The sequence below is a fragment of the Corvus hawaiiensis genome, chromosome 4 (genome assembly GCF_020740725.1).
Source record: "Corvus hawaiiensis isolate bCorHaw1 chromosome 4, bCorHaw1.pri.cur, whole genome shotgun sequence".
In the NCBI taxonomy this organism is placed as follows: Eukaryota; Metazoa; Chordata; class Aves; order Passeriformes; family Corvidae; genus Corvus; species Corvus hawaiiensis.
In genome coordinates, this window is record NC_063216.1 from 65,618,339 (window position 1) to 65,639,828 (window position 21,490).

Sequence of the window (21,490 nt, forward strand, 5' to 3'; positions counted from 1 at the left end):
TGATTTCTAGCATCCCAAACTTCAGATGCATATGCCAGGGTCACATCAGTCAGAAGTCTCATGAATCCAAATGCTTACATAATAATATAAAAGTCACCCAGTTTCTCAGTACAGACTCACAGACCATGCAGTAGAACAGCAAAGGATTTTCCCCCCACATTTGACTCCTCTTGCTCATAGGAATACTTAAACGATCTTGTACAGGAATGGTTTGTTTAATTAAAGCATAGTGTCACAGTGCAGCTTCTTAGTGTTCCCATGGGAAAATACTTCACTTTATGTGATACAGAAGTAGCTCTCCATCATCAAAGAATGTGAAAGCAGAACAGAGCTCCTTGGCATTTTTGAAAGAATTACACCGTCTGTGCTTGAGCTAAATATAGTCTCCATCAGCTCCTAATAGCTGTAATGATAATGTCCCAGACTGGTTTCTGGATAAAGATGGGGATGTACCAGGCAGGGCTCTGAACAGATGCTAGACCACCCACAATGGCAGGAGATGGTCAGCAGAATCCTCTCCCAAGAGATGACTGCCAAGATATGAACCCCCAGAAGATAGGGTGCCCACCACAGAACACACAAGCTACAAGCAATGCACTCCCACTTACAGTTCCTCTGTGTTTCATTCAGGAAAGAAAAACTCGGCCTAGATAAGATTTAAAAAAAAAAAAAAAAAAAAAGGAAAAGTCAACAAAATGTGATGTGGAGGGAATGGAAGAGGGGAAAAGAGGGATTAACTAAGATTTAGGGCTCCCGTGCCCTGTTGTACTTGGCAGCCCCCTGGGGCAGCTCCTCAGCTCAGGTCCCTGTGTGAGCAGCCAGCACAGCTCTCCCAGGCTCTGCTTCCCAATTCAACTGAGCCTTGTGTAGACTGAGAAAGGCAGAAAGACAAAGAATAAATCCCAGGGAGGTCAGTGGACGCACAGCTGAAGCATCCATGGTGCTCTCTGGTCACATTCCAAACCCACTTCATCTTTTGGCCTCTGGAGACAGATAAACAGCCCTATAAAAAGCACATGGGAGTGTGGGGACGGGAAGACCTTGAATTTAAGCTGAATTTCGTATCAGGGCCACAAATATTCATTGGTTCTGCTACCAAGCATCTAATAGCATAAAAATAACATTTCCCTCAAGATAACCAGCTTTTCTGATACCAGGAGAGAGACTAGCTCCTCTCTTCATCTTCATTTTGGACCAGAAGCACATCCTCTAACTGGTTCTGTCTGCTTTTTCCTTTTTTTTGCTGGGGTGGAGCAGGATATGGTCACATACACCATCTGGGGTGCATCTGGCACTTGTGCCCCAGACACATGTGAAGAATGAGCTCCTGCCTACATCTCTTTGCAGAGGATTGGGAGTCAGCGTTTTCCTCACATGCATACATTCAGCTAGCTGACCTGGAAACATCAATATCTAATGATGAATTAAAACCATTGGAAAAACCAAGGCACAAGTGTCCTTAGAAGAATGTTTGCAGTCTATGAGATCTCATTAAATTATGGCTCCCCAGCCTTGGCCCCCTGGCTTTGCAGCCGCTGCAGTACAGTAATGCAGTGAGAGCAGCTTCCTAGGCTGTGAATCAAGCCTGGGCTAAGACACTGTGTTTAATGTAAAGGAACTTGGAGTCTCTGCAGCTCCATCACAAACCAAACGTGGAAAATGCATTTAGGCCACTTAATGCAGAGCTGAACCACTGTGAAATATTCCTGCAATGGGATTGTTGCACAGAAAAAAAGTCTCTGGCTTAGATGTAGAGTTACAGCAGTCTCTTGCCAGGTATTTTGTATTAGGAGCTAACTTTAAACTGTATATTGTTTCCAAGAATTACAAGATAAATAAATAGCCCTGGTTCCACATGATAACTAAACATTGTTCAGCTTCAATGTTTAGCACAGCCAAGGGCTTTAGAGCCTGAATCAAAGCACACAGGACTTGAGTGTCTTGTCTTTGACTTCAACTAGTAACTGAGTCAGTTACCAGCACAAAGAGAGATGTTAATCAGAGACCTCTAATGCTTTTTCATTGCTGACACATCACTTCTGGCTCTGCACATACTTCTGTCTAGGAACTTGGGGACAAATTTGGGTTCCCTGGAGATCTAGGAAACCTCAACAGCAGCAGTAGCAGCTTTAAATTATGTGTGTTGCAAAAGGCCTGAATCCTTTTCTGGGGCTATTAATCTGCAAAAAATGTAATATTCTCCAACCCTTTTGAGCCTACCTAAGGAAAAGCTTTTACTGACCAAACAAGACTCTTGCTGGAAAGCATTTTTTGCCTGGCCTACGAGCTTATCGTGGAAGTGCATTTTTTAATGCATCAGTCCTGAAACTGGATTTTCCAGAGACAAAAGAGCCCTCACATAGTCCCATTTGTAATCTAAATTTTGGTCTCAGTCTAGCAGATCACTTAACTCTTGGGTGCTATGCTTTCCTGACTCACAATCAGAGAACTGATCATTTCATGACAACTGGCAGAAACTGTTTTCCTGCCTAAACTCCAAAACATTGTAAATGTCAGAAGCTTTTATCAAATCGACAATGGCAGCAATGCATGAGCTACTGATAAATACAGCTCAGTAGCAGTTAGTGCAAATAATGGGATCTTCTTCACACTTTTGTCTATTCTGTTGGCTTCTCAAACACCTTGGCACCCTATGGATGACATAGGATTCACCATATTTTCATCTAGTTTAGCAGGTTTTATGAGCATCAATAACTATTTCTATTTGGCAACGGGATAAGAAAAGGATTAAAAAGCTTGGCTGAGGAAATGACAGTTCCTGTCTTTCCCTGCTGTCCCAAATCAAACATCAGTGAATCACCTGTCACTCACCAATTGTCCAGAATTCAAGTAAATGCACAAACTGAATGCAACCAAATACAGTTGATACTAAACCCTATTTCTGTTGGTACAGAGGCCGTCAGCAACATTAGGAAACACTTGGAAGTATCATTGCTGGCAGAACAGAAGAGCAGGGGGACAACCCCTGTTGTAAGATACTCAGAGTACACCAGGAACCATGCACTCGCTATGTTGGACCATCAGGTCTTAAAAGCAAGCAATGTGCTGCAACAGCTCAGAATGATCAAAAGCCCTGACATCCAAAACTTGAATGAAAAGGTAGGCGCTGTGAAAACTAAAGAAAAGTCTCTTTTTTTGATGTTGTAGTAGGTTTTATTTTTAAATGGTGCTTACATGCATTTTTAATTCTAGAAAATGGCACTTCATTGCCACAGCCATGTAGTCACATCAAAAACAGCTGCACTTCCCAGCTGTAGTTATTTCCAACCTTCTGGAAGCCATTGTTCCCAGGGCAGACCCAGCACAAGGAACTGTTTAAGCACTCTCTAGTCTCAAGAGGACATCAGAGTAATTTCAGAAAGATTAACCCAAACCTCCTCCATGAGTAACTTAAACCAAGCAGAGTGACTTTGTCCTAGGGTTGATGGGGAGTGCTCACATATCCTTTGTGTCACCTATGGGAAAGAAGGGGATTTCTGTTCTTTTGCAGGGCAGCAATGAATACTTGATAGCACCAATTCATGACAAATCTGGAAGAGATCATCCACCTAAGCCTTTACGTTCCACATCTGTGTCAAAATACATGGAGGGCTAGACATGCTTTTTTTTTTTTCTGTTAGAGATTACCTGGATCCATTACAAGAAGCCATTGACCCATGGGCTGGATATGGTTAGGGAATGGTTTCAGCCCTTTTGTTAAAGAAGAGTGAAGCAAGGGTCTTAGTGTAACACATGGAGCCTAACAGATGGCTCCTGCAAGGATGCTCAGAGCCATGGGCTGCCATTGCATCCTTCAAATCAGGGGAGAGGGACCTGTAACTGGCAGTGATACCCCTCTTTGTAGAGACCAGATGCTGTGTCTTAGGGAAAATCCCATCCTATATTCAATGTTCATATGATGTCAAACATTTTCATTCCCTCAGGAATGTATCTCAGGCCCCCAGAGGAGTCCTGACATAAGCATCTTCCTTATTGCAGATCTGTGGTGTGCCAGGAGACCAGCCATGTGCCACAGCAGCCTGTGGGGGAGCTTTGTGCCAGGACAGTCACGGACTAAGGCAGTGTGGTGGCCCAGACTGCAGTGGAGCTCTTCCTCTCTCCTCTGAGGCCTTCAGGAAAGCTGAGGAGACTGCTGTGTTGCTAAATAACTTGACTACTCAGCTACAGGAACCTGAGAATCAGGTGCTGTATATCAAACCTGCCTTTGTTCAGTGAAATGGATGGAGGATGAGATTTGGGAGGTCACAAATCTACAAAAACTCACCTGCTCTTAGGACGAAGAGCAGTGACATAGTGATGGACTTTGTGCCAACATCATAGACCTATCATGATTCAGTACCAGGTGCCAGCCCCACCAAGAGACTGGCTTTATCTAGGTCTTCCTCCTCACAGCTGCCAAGATTTCAAAAGTCATGGTGCCCTGTGTCTATGGGAGTTGGTGGTTTCAGGCTAGTATTGTCTGTATTTTTACTGGGAAAGATTCAAATTGCACCATTTGTCAGTAGCCTGACATGCTTATTGCAATGGGATTACTGCTGTGCATGGTGTTAAGCTCTATTTATACAACTTCATACTACTCTTATGTTTGCCAATAAATAGCTTTTGAAAATAATTTCAAGATGAAGCTTTTCTGCCCCAAGTGATATTTAAGAGGGCATCAATTAGTCGACTGTACTGCACAGTAGCAGTGAAAAATAATTCAAGCAAAGTGTGGCCAGTGCAACATATGCCAAGGAAACAAAACAGACAAATCCCAAAACGCCAGTAAAGAGTCTGTTCTTATTAACAGTCAGAGGTGATGCCTGTTACAGTTATAGGCAAAACACATTTTCCAGCAGAAATTCCATTCTGCTGTGGCTTTGTCCTGTCCCTGCAGGATGCCTGGGCATCCATTTCCTCTTTTGAAAATGCACGCGACACTGCATCCCAGCCAGCAGGCATGGAAATTAGCAACTGGGGCACCGCCCTGGGGCCCAAGGACACGCAGCAACGGCAGCCACAGGCATCTGCCGAGCTGGGGAGCGCCAGCCAGGCTGCCCGGACATCGCCTTTGGTGTGCACCAGCCTCAGGCAGCTCCGTGATAATATGGGTGAACTATTTTGAGACATTTCAGAAATAAAAGCATCGGCATGTTTCTTGTTGCCTGGGAAAAGACCAAATCTCTTCCCTCTGCAGACCACAGATGTACCTGGGCTATTCTTTAAGGCAAAGACCCTATCAAAGTAAAATACTGTTGGAATTTTATAATTAATCTAAAGTTCTCATTTAAATTATCAAGAATACTAATTTAGTGGTGAAATGTAACTTTTAAAGACAAGCCTTAACTCCACCTTCCTTGTGTCCTCTTTAAGTGTTTTTTAACAGCAAGCCCAGTATGAAATGACAAATGAAATTATGTTTTCTGTAATCAGGTCTGAAGCTGGTAAGATCTGCTTAGGTCTGAATCTGATCACTGACAAGCTACAGTACTGCAGTAACTGTCAGTACTGTTTTTTAGAAACAAATGGGCTGTGGTGTAGCAGTGGTTGCAGGGAGAAAAAATGCCTGATTTAGGCTTTTTCTGAGGCCAGATGAAGGCCAAGATGTAGCAGCTTCTGGAGTTCCCCAAAAGGGTCTCCTACTACTTTTCAAAGCCACATCAAGTGATTCCAGCTGAGGCTTGGATCAAAATTACATTTTTGTCAGAGCTCAACTTGTGAAGCAATGATAGATAACCTCCAGAAAATGGCACTGCTGCTTCTAATAATATTTCCAGGTTGACAGCATGAGAAAAATAGCAGAAGACAGCAAACTGAAAGGCTCACAATTTAATGGGCAACTGGAGATGGCTAAGAATCAAATTGAAGTTGATGGAGAGATCACTAAGGAGTTCATCCAAAAAGTGAAAGACTTCTTGTTAGGTAAATATGCAATGTTCTTTTTGACTCAATTTTTATACATATATTCCAACATAATACAGCATAATAGACAGCCAGAAGATGATCTTGCTGTGTATGCATGAAATTTCTCATCTACCTCCTGAGCTGTGCAAACTTTTTCAATCTCTTTTTTCTAGTGCTTCTTTCTCCCAGGTGACAGTACTTTGTACCAATTTTATGATGTATCTGTTACATTCTGATTATCATCTTTTTTACTGTGTTTCATTTGAAGCATGCAAGTAACTCCCTCTGTTCCTGGTTTATCCGAGTAAAGGACTACTAAGATAATTTCATACAATATATAATGGCCAGGCATGTCCAATGCATCCTCAAATTGTTATTCCACCCCCTTCTTCCAGGCCCATAAATAGAGGCTCTCCATAGGGAGCGTGGGAATTAGGACACATCCCGCTCCATCGTCTCCATAAAGCTGTAACTCGAGGAATCAAAGGATTCTGGTAGAACTTCACAGCTCTCATTAAAAAAAATAGCAAAACAACCGTATATACGCTAAAAATTTTCCACTCTCGCGATTGCAGAAAAATGCTGTACAAAACAGATCCTAAATTTTTTTACCAGATGTACATCAAAGAGTTCAAATGTGGCAGGGTTTTCTTTAATCTCCTCAATGTAGCTGACCTCATAAATTTCTATGGATTGCACATTGGCAGTCTTTTGACATTCCTGCCTCTACATCCAAATGGGAGCAAGGGCAGAGGACAGAGGACTTCTTTTGTTCAGAAACATTTACATTATTTTATTGAATTGGAAGGTTTAGGTCCATTTAATTCCTTAAGAGTCTCAGATTTTTATTTGATAGCCACAGAAAATTCCATCTTTTACTCTTCTTTTATGTTTCTTAGTAGACATACAGCATTTACTAACAATTATAAAAGCATTTCTTCAAATCTTTGTTTTGTTAATTGAAGTTTAAGAACAGAACAGCTGAGAAGCATACACTTATATTAAATCTGCTGTACTCAACATTGATGTGAATGGTGATTCTGCATGAACATATTTCTACAGAAAATAGCTCTCAGGAATGCACTACTGTTTGCACACTAAATGTCTTCTATTTAATTCTTGCTGACTTACTCTGGAGATTAACACAAACATTTAATATGTCTCAACTGTTTTATCACACAAGGTCTTGTCTATAAAAGGAAATGAGCAGAAAACAGAACTGATGATGTGACTTCACAAGGCATTGACTTCTCTGTGTATGCCTCTGCCTCTTAGCAAAGAGCTAGGACAAGCTCATTTGTAATGGGAATTGTCAAAATATGGTTTTTTTCTATTGTAAATTCCCATTCTATCTGAGTCTGACCCAGGTTCCCTCTGCAGCTTAGCCTTTCTCATTAACCAGTGAAGGAACCACCTTCTCAATATTGTGGCAACTCCAGGGAAGGGATTACACCCAGTGGCCAGCTTGAAAAGCTCCGTTCACACTCCAGCCTAGCCAGCACCTCTTTGATCTGTGGGCCAAGGGAGAAATGGGTTCTGACACATCTAGCTGTGCTGGACACTGATTTAAAACCCTCCACAGGCTCTGTCCTACATCAGAATTTTAATAACTCAGTTCAAAGTGGGTTCAAATCCTCATTTTAGCCAGTTCTGACAACACTAACAGCAGTACCTGGAAGCATAATATTAAATTACAAAATGTTGGAGATAATTCTCTTACCCCCTTGCTGTGCCTGTCAGCTTTATTCTCCCCCATATCTCAAAGGGTAGGCAGCCATAATGACCATTTACTGGAAGGAAGGAAGGAAGGAGCTACTTCAGGATACTCTCAGCTCCGTTTCTGTTGCAGATGAGAGCGCACCTCCAGAAGACATTGAGAAGGTGGCAAATTATGTTCTGCAAATAAACCTTCCCCTGACTCCACAAGAGCTCACAGGCATGCTTAGCAAACTCAAAAGCATTATGAATCACTGTGAGAAGTCCAAATTGAATAATAAGAGAAACATAAAAAGGGAGGATGCTCAGACACTGCTGGTGGAGGCACAAGAAGCTGAGTAAGTATTCTCATACTGATGTGCCAACTGGAGTGGAACTGTGCGCAGTAGAACAGCTCCATACCCCTGGCAGTATCCAGTAACACTGGAGAAAAAGTTCACATGGAGATTTCACCTTGCCCTTTCCACAGGGCCTCTCCAGCAGGAAGGAGCCATCGCTGCTCAGGCTGCAGGAGCCAACATGCTGAAAGGAAGCAGCTCCTGACAGCTCTTGGCTCCTCTGCCTGCTGAGTCCAAGAGGCCAAAGCAGCTACTTAATTCCACCTTGGACCTAGTGGAGCATTACATCTGGCTCACTGGGTGGTTTGAAGGGTGAGAAAGAACCAATAACTGAAAAAACATGATCACCCCTGAGTCTTCCCTACTAGCACTGTACCACCAAGCAGCCAGCAGCATCCAACCTCACCTTGAGAACAGCAGCTCAGGTGCTCCCACACGAAGTTCTTTTCTGAGGTTTTGCTTTACCAACTTACCACAATTTTAATGGTGGTTGTTGGACTTGAGGAAACGTTCCTGCATGTCAGCATAGGTGCATTCGAAACATGTTCTTGTTTTGCTCACCACACCATGATACTACACATGCTTCTTTTTCTCCATTTTAGCAAAGCAGCTAAAGCTCTTCCACCTGTAGATGAAACTAATAATGAACTAAAAAATGTTGTGAAGTCCCAAGGACACTCCAAAAACACCATCATGAAGTTAAATGAAGAGATACAAGGCATCAGAACACAAATCTCTCAGGTATCTTGCTGTAAATATTTTAATTTATTTGCTATATTTATTAGAAAAAGATACTTCATTCTTAAGTTTTTAACTTAAAGAAACTTTAAGTTTCTTAACATAAACTTAAATAAATAAAACCAGAATGTGGCACAGATATGACACCAAATCCATACTACTTAAGGGTGTCTTAATCCATTGACTGTCCCTCATTACCACCCTCTGCAAGCTGGATGGACGTTGCACAAGAAATCACAGCCTTCAATTGCTCTGTTTTAGGCTGAGAACCAAGTGAACAAGACAAACAATAAACTAAATGACTTGTCAGCCAAACAGACTGAGATGGAAGATGAAAGCACCACATGGCAGGCAAAAACACTGATGAACAAGAATCAAGCTACAAAGGCAAGAGCAGAGGCAGAAGCAGCTCACAAGCGAGCCCAGAATATTGACAATGTAAGCTCTCCTGTCACGTGTTAAGGGAAAAAAATTCCTCCATATTTAAGAGTATTTTTGCTTCAGAAGCATTGCCCTGCTGTCATCAAAACTGTTAACATTTTCCTTATGCCATGCAGTGTAAAATGCCACACGTTAAGAAGAATTTGTGTTTTATATTAAGGTTTCTGGCATATACTTCTGCTTGCTAGAATGAAAGAAAACATACACATTTCTCTGGCTACTCCATGACATTTTTTCTTGCACTGTGTATAAGACTTGTAGTCACCATGGGCACCAGTAAACACAACAGAACAAATCACAAAACCAGATATTAAAATACATGAGTGATGGAAGCAGCCTGACCATTCATCCTGTGCTGTTCTCCTTCAGAGAAAATTGCTGTGGGAGTTACTTGGAGTTTTTGATTGGCTTGGTGCTTTCCAGTAACTCAGTTTTTTGAAAATGCAGGTAGAAATTTGCTAACATTTCAGCAACAACCAAGTAACCACAGCACAAGAGTGGAACATGAGTATACTTCCAAGTTACAAGAACCATAGGCAAAATCTAAACTGCAGCCGCAACAGCAACCTAGATCAGCAGAGGATGGATTAGCCAGTGAATATTAACACAACTGAAAAATGAAAACCCCAAAGTTGCTACAGATAATTCATTAAATTTTAATTAAGCCTTATGGCAAAATGAAATTTACAGGGAAGCCCTATCAACAGAAGTAAAAACAGCATACACTTAAAATATCTTAAGTAATATTTTCTTTATATCCTTTGCCCTTCTCTCTCCTTTAGATTACTCCACTGGCAGTTTGTTTTAATTGATTTCTATCACGTTTTAAAAAGCACTTTTTGATATCTACAGATTAGGGATATATTTTTTAATATTTAGGAGAATGAGAAATCTAAACTTTGGTTCAAAGAGGATGACTAAAAAAAGTATTAAAACCTCCTTCTGTACACCAGATTACTTATGAGATTCTCTTAAACTAAGTAATGGCATTTTGTTACAGGAATTTGCTGACATTAAAAGAAAGTACACCATTCTTCAAGAAAAGCTAAAAACCCAAGGACCTCTAAAAGTAACACTAGAAAAAGTGAAGCAGTTGAAAGAAGAAGCAGAAAAACTGGCTGAAGAGACTGAAAAGAAGATAAAAAGAATAACAGGTGGTGTTCTTACTTCCCCAATGAGTGGTAAACACTGTGATAGTCATGAATTCAAGGCTGAAGCCCTTGCCCACAGACACCAACACACTAGGTTCACTTGAAATTAGGTTTAAAACAATTTACCTGGTGAAAAACCCTGCCTGAAGCTACTCATTTTAAAAGCAGATGAATTGATGTGGCTTAGGTACTTTTTCTGACATAAACAGATTGCTATAAGCAAAGTTTAGGAACTGTCCATACAGGAACTTGCAGTGATTTTCTTCAGTTTAAAAACAGGGCAAGTGCAAAATCTGCATAAAACCTGGCTGCAGATTTAGCTGGAGGCCCTGATTTATGCACTTGCTTTGGGCATTTGGACCTTTGATCCTTCTATGCTCTTTCTCTACATCACCTGAGCGAGGGCTTGTGTGATAGAGCTGTAGGGCAGCTGTTTTCCATACTTGTTCCCCTTCAGACATTATCTCTGAGCAATGGCAAAACAAACCAGGTACAATTACCAGCTTGTGGAGACTGAAGCTGACGTGCCCTGAATCTGTGGGGCCATGACTGTCAGGCAGAGGGGTCATGGGCAGTGGAAACTGTGGCTGCTGTGGCCTTACTGGCACCACTGCCCACGCAGGCCCTCATGTAGGCTTACAGGGTCACCAAAAAGGAAGAGCACATCTCATGTCCCTGCACACAGGGAACTTAATTCTCCTTGTAGTGAAGGTCTGGGCATTCCCACTAGGAATCCTTAGGCCTAGGATCCTGCCAGGTTCAACACTGGAAAATACCATGTAACATCAGCAAAACAGCTGAAACTCTGTCCCAGGAGAAAACTCTTCAGGACAGGATCCAAATAAATATTTTGAGACATATCTCGAGGAAAGGCTTTAAGAGCATCCCAGTCACTCCAAATGCCCAGATGATAAGGGCATTAGAAACAGGCAGTGAATACTGTGGATTTAACTCATTACCAATATGTTTACATTGGTGTAGCTTTATGGGAACCAGCAGAAAACAGTTACACAAGTGAGGAAGACCTAAGCCCAAATTGTCTAGGCTTTACACACATCAGTGCACACACTGTTCCTCTGAGTGTCTGCATTTAAACCAAGTCCTTTAAGAGCTCCATCCTAGCTGATGGACAAAAGCACATGCTGAGAAATTAATTTCTTCAAGGCTGTCATGCTCCTCTTCCTATCCAGAAGCCAGACTTTTCCCTCCAGTTGCATATATAATATTCCCTATTTGAAATGGGAGTACTGCCTCTAAAACTTCTGGGAAAAGAAATGCTGCTAATCCCTGGATTTTACTTACAACAAATGTGAGCATCATTGCATGTCTCTGCTCTTCCAGATCTGGAGAAGAAGCTTCAGGAACTGAATCAAACCAAACAAGATAAGGCAGAGCAACTGAGACAACTAGAGGAACAAGTGATAGCCATTAAAAATGAAATCATGGAGCAGGGAAGCAAGTATGCAACATGCAAGAGTTAGGATCTGAACAGACCATCAGGTAAAATGCAGCTGAAGTCATCATGATTACCACATCCTGAGCATCCTGGCACAGGACGCTGTCCTCTGGAAGTACATCTGAAGTGGCCTACTGAATATTGCAATTTTCTCTTTTTTTTCTCTTTTTCTTCTTTTGTCCAGTTGAGTTTATATAGAAATAGGAAACATCTTCTAATAAACCATCTGATTTAGTAATCAGGTGTAGTCTTTGAGGAAGCTCTGCAATACACTCCTGTGCACAGTCTAGGGCATCTTGTGGTAGCGGGGTTGGAAATGCAGAAGATTCCTCAGAGAGCTGCTGGTAATGGCCTCAAAGACAGACTCCCAACACCCTGTGTCTTCTGCCAAACCCTAAATAACGTGGTTGTGCCGCGACCCCACACGGGGCTGCCCCGACCCGGATTGGGGTCCTAGAGGGCTCCTAGAGCCAACCCTACTGGCAACCAGCAGCATCCCCAGGCACTGTCACTGCTCCAACCCCATATCTTCACTGAGACGGAGCAGGGGGTGCACCAGGAACCCTGACGATGTGAGGGTTCCGCTGGGTTCACTGAAAATGCGACGGGCAGCACCTCCATGCAGCGCGGGGCCACTGGCGGTGGGTGACAAGGCCGATTCCCCGGTGCCCACTGGATGGCAGTGCTCAGATGCTTAATGCCGAAAGCACCTTAAAAATCTTTTCTCTGGCAATGGCGCTCCTGCGATGCCTGTTTTTCTTATGCTTGTAAGGGGTTTCACACATTTTTCATTAATGCAAACAACAACTGGAGAATAACTCCAGCTCTTAGGTTTAAGCAGTGAGTCTAAGGGCCAGAAATGTTGAAAACCAGTTTCTCCAGCTCTTCTCCCACATGCAGCACTTCACAGAAGTCAGGGTTTACTCAGCAGTTTCTTGTAGCCGCAAAGAATGCATGAATTGACCTAAATTTTATTCTGCAATTCCTTTTTTTAATAAAAATAAAGAAGGAAACTGCAGCTAAGCAAATGTTATAGAAGTGCCAGAGTTTTAAAAAGACTGCAGTGAGCTATGCCTCAGTTTAAAAATCCCGCCCTTGGTATACATACTCCTGCAGGACACAGAGCAGACTAATGATGGGTTTCCCTCAGTTAAAATGAGTCGTGTCATTCCCGGATTGTCTGGACTGTCCCAGCGCGAGGGACTTCATTCAGCACGGCGCTGCTTCAGAGCTCGGATGCAGCCCAGACCACATCTGTAAAAAGAGGAATGCTCTTCGGGAACACAGGGCTCTTAACATTTACCCATGCCAGCAGCACCCGTAAAACAATCCTTATCGATCCAACGGAGATAAACACTGCATAGTTATCACCCTGTGTTTACAAGAGCTAAAGTAGCATTGGTATGCGCTGGGGGCTTGGGTGGGAATTGCTGGCTGAGATTTCAGAGATACTCCTCTAACTCAAACCAGCTGTGCTCCAGGGCAATGTGCAACATACATTGCACCATGACACATTCTATTGCGAAAATAATGGAATCAAATTACAATTTTGATATAATCTAACAAAGCCACCTGAAAGCAGGAATGCACACAATTTGTGGGTCAGCATTTTCTTTACTTTAGCACTTAAAAAAAATAATCTGTGAGGTGTGAGGCTTCGTTCTAAGTTATTAGGCCGTAATCAGGTAATTGTATTTAGACTGACTTTGCCCTAATGAAATCGAGTGTTTCTGTTTTACTCGGAGCACACACCAAGCTGTTCACACACAGGTCTCCAAGTAAGGAAGGATTTTCTGCAGGTTTCAGTGCATCTCTGCTGCACTGCTCCTGGAAGAGGCAAACTGAAGCCCTTAAACAGAAATTCCCAATTGCGTAAAAACCAAAATTATTTCATACATGGCTTTAAAAATCTGAATTCACAAGCAAAAAGTTGAAAGAGAACTTCCTCCTAAAATCCACTGTTGACTATGAGAATTGTGATATGGCTTTCCATAAGTTGCATGGATGAGAAATCTGTAAACACAAGGCAGTTAAACAGGCCTGGAGGGGAGATTTATCCACCGGGGGAAACAGAAATCGCTGGAAGGAAGAGAGAAGCAGGAAGAAGAAAGTCAGCACAGAGTCTAACCTCCCCTGCCTGCCTCCAAGCATGCTCAGACACACAAAGAAAGCAGATCTGATGGGATCAGCGACTACAGAACTCCAAATCCAGTCTGTGACAGCTTCTAAGGTTTACAGCTGTGCAGCATTTCCTATTGGAAGTGATGCAAAAACTTCCAAAGTGTTTTTCAAAGTCAATTTGTGGGGAAAATGCTGTCTCTAGATAAAAGGTACCTATTTGTAGCTCCCCCTGGACCTCTTCCTTGTGCGGAGAAGTGGCTTCAGAAAACTGTTTCTTGAAAAAAACTTGAAATAAGTATCTTGCTGTAGAGCATTTTGACTTCAATGGCATTAATCAAAACGCAAACAACACTTAACCAAATGGACATATAATCAAAGATACATTTAATCAAAATCATATCAGCTCTGTCTACTAGGCCTTCAACCACTGCAGTGTTTAAGAACACGGGTGATCAAGTGGGTCCCACTGGGATCAATTTCTGAAATGTTGTTCTTTGAGAAGACTTCCAACCCTGCACAAACACAGACACTCCAGGGCTGTAAGGGTGGTTCACCAACTGCAAGGATAGAGCAAGACACAAAACTGAATTTTTATCATTTGAAGAATCAAATTAAAATACTCCCACTCACTATTTGTCACGAGCACTGCAGAGAGGGAGGGACACAGGCTTGCTGTTCCTAATCACTCACACACTAAATGTGGTGGTTTCAGTTACCTCTGAAAGAAGACCACAGTTATGGGTGATGGTGGCCACCCTGGTCCGTGGCTGAAGCTCCAGCTCAATCCCTGACGTCGCATGGCAGGGTCACCCCCAGGCTGGAACAAAGCGCGTTTTCATGCTGTCTGTGGCAAGGCACAAAGGAGCCTATAGGGGAGGATAGGACTTCTACAAGGCTATGAAACAGGAAAAAAAAAAAGGAGAAAACTTCAATAAAAGTTGAAAAAATATGGGACAGAAAAAAGTCCAGTGGCAATGAAACAGTCGCACATGGGGTAATGCTGCTGCCCATCTGCCATGGATCAGAGATGGTTCTAACAACAGCAAAGTAAAACATTTTCTGTTAGCAGGGGACAAAAATGTTTGTTGTACTGAAGCTTAAAAAATATGACAGTGTTATGAAACGGAATTTGTTTTGTGAATTCAGAAGACCACACTGCAGAAGAAGTTTAGAACATTACAATTCCTGCCCTGACAGTTAAGAATGACTTCATTTCATGGATATCTTTAATGAAACAGCTCCACAAGTTCTTTAATCCGGAGTCTTGGGTTATGTTTCAAACCTGGTGTTTAACCTTTAGGGCAAGTCACTTGGTATCTCTCTGTTTCTGCTTATCCATCTGTAAAATGAGAATGAACATATTTACCTACCTCGGCAGGGTTTGCTGGGCCAGACAGACCATGGTGTGTTTTCACTCTGGCACTGCAAATAGTGAGGGCAAAGTGTTCTTGAGGGACACTGGTACCTGGTAAAGATTTACACAAGTTCACGTTACACGTGCGCAAGCAAAACCTGGGTATATAAACCCAGGCATTTGTCCCAGCCACATCCATCCTTCATACATGCTCCTTGGTGTTTATTTACCAGTAACCCTTTTCCCTGGCTGCTGAGGAGACTCTGCCACCGGCCAACGAAACCCCCACGTTCTCCAGCAGAGGCCAGGGAACTGATGTGGAAGGCTGGGGTGCAGACGCAGCTCCAGCACAGCCATTCATTCCTTGCAGCTGCCCCAGTGCCCCTGGGAAGGCAACAGCGCCGTGTGCTCCCAGCGACTGCGACACCGCCTGGCAGTGGCTGGTCTGGGCTTGTCGGGCCTCTCTGCCCATGCCAGGGCCAGACCTGGCCATGTATGGCAGCACGGCCACCGCCCCCAGGAATGGCACTCCTGAGCCACGTGTGCTGGCACCACAGCACCGGGCAAAGTGAGGCCACTGAGCATCGCATGTGACAGTTGCCAACCCCCTGGTTCTTTGCTGGGTTTTGGGCCTTACTGCTCCATTGTCTGTCCGTCCGTCCATCCATCCATCCATCCATCCCAATCCATCCCAGGGGCCCGGTTCCATCCACACTACCAGCAGAAGACAGGATTAGGTCAATAACCCCATTCCTTCACTGTTTCTCCACCGACAGGGGCAGGGAGGGGGGCACCCGATTGGTGATTCCTCCCACCTCTCCACCACCCCCTTCCGATTGTCGCATCCTGCCCCGACCCCGCTCCCGACGCTGCAGCGGAACAGCACAATCTGCGGGCCGGGGGTCTGTAGTTCCCCGTCCCCCGCTCCGGGCTCCCTGGCTGCAGAAGGGCCGAAGTTCCCCTCCCCAGCCCGCCTCCCACCCCTACTGACCTGCCCATCCTCGACGGCTGCGCTCCCCGCCCCGCCTGAGGGCCAGGCTGCCCGAGGCGGAGGGCCGTCCGGGAGGGGCTCGGCCCAGCCCCGCGGGTGCGGAGGGGGGAAGGAGGAGGAGGGGGAGGGCCGGGGGGCGCCCGGCGGCGCGGGGCCGCGGTCGGGAGCGGCGGCGCCTGCGTGGAGCAGCCGGAGCAGCGGCTTTCGGTGGCGCCTGGAGGAGCTGCCGCGTCCCGTCCCGTCGCGTCCTGTCCCATCCTGTCCCGATTCGTCCCGCCGCTGCCCGCCATGGGCCGCCTCCCGCTGTACCTCTGCTGCTGCCTCGGTAACTCCCGCTCTGCTCCGGCCGCCGTCGGGGCACGGCGGGCTGGGCGCGCCTCTGCAGCGCCCGCCGGGGAGGCTCGGGGCGCGCAGTCTGGCCGCGCTCCCGCTCCCCTCTCTCACCTTCTGTTCCCCTCTCTCCCTCCGCGGCCGCGCAGCGCTGTGGCCCGCGGCGGCACAGGAACCCGAGTACAGCTACGGCTGCGCCGAGGGCAGCTGCTACCCCGCCACCGGCGACCTGCTCATCGGCCGCGCTGCCCGCCTCTCCGCCTCCTCCACCTGCGGCCTCAGCCAGCCCGAGCCCTACTGCATCGTCAGCCACCTCCAGGTGAGCGCCGGGCGCGGGCGGGCAGCGCTCCCGGGCACCGCGCCGGCTGCCGCGCTCGGTGCCGGCGGTGGGGCGGGCATCGCCTCCTGCGCGGGGCGCGGGGACTGCGCGGGGCGCACGCCCGCAGGCAGCGCCCGGGCCGGGGCGGCGGGACAAGCCGCCGCCTGCGGGAGGGAGGCGCGGGCAGCGGTCTCCGGTGGGGCAGCATCGGGACCCCACAACCTGATGCGGTACCCCAAGCCCCGAGTCCAGGGAATCCCTCGCGGCTTTTGGCTCCCGATCCCCCTTTCCTGATCGAGGTCAATAAGGAAGAATGTGCCGCAGTAAATTCAATTAATCCTTTATTTCCAGGCTCGCTCGGAGCCGTCTAGACAGCTTCCTGATGGAGAGTGGGCTGTAGGGCCCGGCAATGTTTTGTCCAAAGTCCCCGTAATGTAATTACATGTGTATAGTCTCGGAGTGAAAGGGTGCAAATAAAGTTGTCTCAGCACATCTGGTGAGCTGTTGCTTTTTAAAGCCAGAAGCAGCTCATCAAACTCAAAATCTCTGAGACAGAAAGGATGGAGAAGAATAAACTATCAGTTATACGTGGAACTCTGTTGAACTGAAAGTAAAGGGATAATCTCCGGACGAATTACTGTGGAGACAATAGGGCCGGATTCTGGCACTTGGAAGGAAAACCATGGGAAGCAGAAGGGGCTGTAGCACTTGACTCATTTGTGCCCTGAAGTTACCAAAGCTCCCCCCCATCCCTTCCCCACATTTAGTTTTACCATATAAGCTCTGTTTATTAGAGTTAATACTTTATTTGACTTGGGATTTCAGAGTATGTTGCGATTGACTTTAACAATATAAGCATCTCTGGTAGAACAAAGTAACCAAGGTGCTTTGTTATGTTTTCTTGTCTCAAAAAATGTTGGAAGTGCCGTTGTAAAAAACATCACTTCAGAAGTTCTCACGTGCCCGTATTCCTGATCTCCCAGCCCCGGTTCAGCATTTGGGATGTCCCTGGTTAGTTCTGAACCATAATGTGTGGTATTGAACAACTCGTGAGAAAGTGCCAGTATCCTCTTAGTAACATGGGGCTTGGCCGCGCTGAGTGCTTTGCAGAGTTAGGTCTTCTAGGATTCAGTTTTGGTCAGAGAAGGGGCAAGTTGTGGCATGAGGTGCAGGGGGAGAGAAACCTGGAGCAGACAGATCGTCTTCCCTGGGACCTCTGCTCTTGCCATTCTTCGTGCTGGAGGAGTGTTTGAGGGCTCGTGGGAGGTGAATCCCTGAGCTTGGGAGGAGCCACTGAAGCCAGAATGGTGAAATGGAAAGCCTGTGTGGCGCAGACCTGCCAGTTCTCACATTCTTGGCTGATAAAGAATTGTGCTTGTCTCCATGAACGTGCTGGAGGAACGATGCCTGTGTAGCTTTTGACAAGGATGAGTTGCTGGTGTATTGGGGCTCCCTCACTGCCATCCTATTATCTCCTCTCCCTCATCTGCCTTGTCCCGCTGATCTGGGCAGGAACCCTCCCTTTTGGTTTGGTTTGCACCCTACCTTGCAATCACAAAGTGGTGGTTTTAGGCACTAGGACAATGCAAAAATAGCACTGGTTGTAGTAATAGCCATGATGGGGTTTTGTCCCCCTGGTGAAGAAGCTTCCAGTTTTCCCAAACAGCACATGCCAAACTTGCTCTGAGCTGGTTTTGCTTGGGCACACCTTGTAATGTGTGCAAATGGACTTTATGTGCACAGTTTGGTGTTGCAATGGCAGGTGAAGAGACAAGGTTTGGGTAGGAGTTTGACAAGCTGAATTCAGAGAAAAAGGGCTAAATCACTGAGGGCCCCTTGATGTGCACTGAGCCTCACGGGAGGTATCCCTTATGCAGGCAACTTGCATCTCCAAAAGCCAGAGTTACTTCACACAAGTTGTTACGATGCAGTTTTGCACGTGTGCATTTTTACAGAAGCAATTCAGCAATTTTCTGTATATGCTGTCATTGGTTTTGAATTCCACTTCCATACATGCACTGGAAGAGATTTCCTGAAACTGCAATTTTGATTGAAAACATGCTTCCCCTAAAAATGAAGTTTATGGAATTCCTGGCATATTTTCCATTTGGCAATTTGCATTAATTCATAAAGGTAAATACACTTAGCATTTCAGTGAAAAAATATCTTTGATGACTCCTGCAGGCAAAATGAGTGGAATGTGATATGGATGGAAAATACTCTTATCTGCAGGAAGCAACTATTGCCCCATGGATAAAATCAGTAACGCTGATTATCGTGTTGTTTCAGGAGGACAAAAAATGTTTCATATGTGACTCGAAGGATCCCTTCCACGATACTCTCAATCCCGACAGTCACCTCATTGAAAATGTCGTCACCACGTTCGCTCCAAATCGCCTGAAGCTCTGGTGGCAGTCGGAAAATGGTATGCGGCTTGTCCAGAGCAATTTCCGGGGCTGGGAGCTGTTTTCCCTCCTTTTGTTTAAGGGTACCTGTGGGTTTGCTGTTATCGCTGGCCCGCTCATTACTGCCCTGTGAAGGATCATGCTGCGTGAGGAGATGAGTAAAACTGGCTGCTTTTGTGTGCCCTGGAGCGGTCCTTAATCTGTAACAAAACCCCCCGAGTCCTCCAGAAGTGTTGGAAACAGCCGTCCAAGCACTCTGCAAGAATCCTTTCCTAAAGAGAAGAGTTTTCCACACTGGCCTCAGATCTCCCTCATATTTGGGCAGCAGGAGCGGAGCAGCCTTCCAGGAGTAAATATCCCAGGGCTGCGCTGCCAAGGCAGCACAACAGGGCTTCCCCGCGCCACTGGGCTGGAGGCTGTAGAAGAAGGAGGTTTAGGCACAGAGCTGGGGGCTGCTGCCGTGCCTGCAGACCTCCCATTTCCTTTTCCTACCCCAGGAGAGTAAAGCCAGGGATATTTCTTACCGTACAAGCTGTCTTCTCCCTCCTGAGCTCCCTGAATTTCTGTACTATATGCCAAACAATAAAGTGAACTGCAGAAACAAGCCAGCTAGTTAAAAATTGCATATTAGTTTGGTGGGGTTTTTGTTTTTTGTTTTAATCCTTCCTCTGCCTGTTTTACTTTTCTGGTTATGCTTTTGGCATGCCTTCATACATAAAACAAGGCAGCAAGGGTTTTTCAAACAGCAGTCCTACCCTGAAGCCTTAGAGCCAGCTGGACAGGATGGGATTTTTGCAAATGCATTGGCAGTAACAGCCTTACTGTATATGAAAAAAAAAAAAGGTAATATTTTTAACAGTTTTGCTGCCTGTTAAAGAAAGGTTTTCACTAAATCCTTTTTAACCATTTAGATCAGCCTAGCAAGCTGCTTGCCTCCAGCAGCTTTCTTCCAGCATTCCAGATAATTCATGTTTTTTGCAACAGGCTTGGCAGCATTCACACAGAAAAGTTCTTAGCTCATAAGGTCATAAAAATGTCCTTCAACAATAAAAAACAAATGATTCTTTCTGTGCAATTAATGTTTTCATCTATTCAGGCATACAGTGTAAGGGACCATTGCTGCATGCTTCACAGAAGGTTACAGCTGGTCAAAAATTTAAGTGCCTTTTTGTTTTATTATTTTCATTTCTTACCCTTTCTCCTCTCTGTAAATCTTGATTTTATTTTTTTTTTCTAACTACAGTATAATTAGTATCCAGATGTTTCGAGAGCTCTTTTCACAAGGCAAAATAATATTGGTAGCTGTTTTTCTTCCTTTCTGTGAGGAGTCCTTGACCGCAGGTAGATGTACAGCAGAGTTTGGAAAACCTTTTGCCTCTCACCATTTTCTTAACCCTCAGGATCACAAAGCAGGGTTGTGATAGTTGCTTTAGGAGTGTCTCAAAACTAGGTTGTAAAGGAGCTGTTCTTGTGGCCAGGAGAGTCCAGAGTGAGAGAAAAATGGTAGGAAATGGCCCCCAGCAGACATCAGTGAGACTGGGAGGGCTGTAGAAGCTGCTGCTGCTGCCAGAGAGGCTGTGGTGTGGGAGGACAGCCTGGGGCCACCACACAGGTCTGGGCACAGTATCCCTAGCTGTACTGGGGGCTTTGGTGCCAGGACTCAGCCCGTGGTGGTTCTGTCCTTGCCCAAAATCCAGTGATGCCAGCCACAGTTCTCAGTCTGAAATCACCGCACTGCAGGCTCATGCTCTGGGTGCAGTGTGTTTGGTGCTGATCATGCACAGGAATTCCATGTGTAATACTCTTCAGCAGGTCCTTGGTGTTTCCCCCTGTACCCCAGGAATGCACTAAGCCATCATATTCCTTTTTCACAACAGAGCCAAGTGGTAAAGAAAATAGTCTGTGAGCCAGCAGAGTGAAGAGCTTTGGCAGAATTTAGATGCAGAGACTGGCAGGTGTCCTTGCTTGCTGAACACCTTTTCTCTGCCCCTGCAGGTTTGGAAAACGTGACTATCCAGCTGAACCTGGAGGCTGAGTTTCATTTCACTCATCTCATTATGACCTTCAAGGTAAGGAAGCCACAGCCTTACCCCAAACCCTAAAACATGAGGAAACGAGAGGTCTCGTAGTCCTTCAGGTCTGTCTGAAATTTGGGATTTGGGCTTTGTCTGAGCTGTTTGGCCTGAATTTTTTGGAGCTGCCAACCATTAACCAGTGCTGAAGTCA

The 21,490-nt window shown here is 45.3% G+C and overlaps 3 protein-coding genes across 8 annotated transcripts in view; 2 read left to right on the top strand and 1 right to left on the bottom strand.

Annotated features, from left to right (window-relative positions):
• The window catches only part of LAMB4 (laminin subunit beta 4), a 40,445-nt gene extending 28,463 nt beyond the window's left edge, over positions 1-11,982 (top strand). Inside the window, exons 28-35 of the mRNA XM_048300523.1 lie at positions 2,915-3,120; positions 4,000-4,203; positions 5,778-5,922; positions 7,754-7,958; positions 8,561-8,699; positions 8,958-9,134; positions 10,138-10,291; positions 11,630-11,982. Of these exons, the coding sequence (XP_048156480.1) occupies positions 2,915-3,120; positions 4,000-4,203; positions 5,778-5,922; positions 7,754-7,958; positions 8,561-8,699; positions 8,958-9,134; positions 10,138-10,291; positions 11,630-11,769 (1,370 nt within the window). The 3' untranslated portion in view covers positions 11,770-11,982. The remainder of the gene's footprint in view (positions 1-2,914; positions 3,121-3,999; positions 4,204-5,777; positions 5,923-7,753; positions 7,959-8,560; positions 8,700-8,957; positions 9,135-10,137; positions 10,292-11,629) is intronic.
• LOC125324540 overlaps positions 1-16,500 on the bottom strand; it is a 35,269-nt gene extending 18,769 nt beyond the window's left edge. Inside the window, exons 1-5 of one of the 6 annotated variants that reach the window (XR_007203027.1) lie at positions 15,857-16,185; positions 15,450-15,603; positions 15,236-15,330; positions 14,582-14,760; positions 8,432-8,583 (exon numbers count right to left, since the gene is read on the bottom strand). Coding sequence is in view for 2 of the 6 variants with exons in the window: in XM_048300521.1 (XP_048156478.1) it covers positions 15,277-15,330; positions 15,450-15,933; positions 16,211-16,500 (828 nt within the window). In the remaining 4 variants the exon portion in view is untranslated. Of the gene's footprint in view, positions 1-8,431; positions 8,584-12,056; positions 12,999-14,234; positions 14,423-14,581; positions 14,761-15,235; positions 15,331-15,449; positions 16,186-16,210 lie in introns of those variants that run through there. The other 5 variants (XM_048300521.1, XM_048300520.1, XR_007203029.1 and 2 more) reach the window with 5 other exon arrangements.
• Positions 16,450-21,490, top strand: part of LAMB1 (laminin subunit beta 1) — a 42,117-nt gene continuing 37,076 nt past the window's right edge. Inside the window, exons 1-4 of the mRNA XM_048300519.1 lie at positions 16,450-16,535; positions 16,690-16,859; positions 19,149-19,284; positions 21,260-21,333. Coding sequence (XP_048156476.1) covers positions 16,499-16,535; positions 16,690-16,859; positions 19,149-19,284; positions 21,260-21,333 — 417 coding nt within the window. The 5' untranslated portion in view covers positions 16,450-16,498. The remainder of the gene's footprint in view (positions 16,536-16,689; positions 16,860-19,148; positions 19,285-21,259; positions 21,334-21,490) is intronic.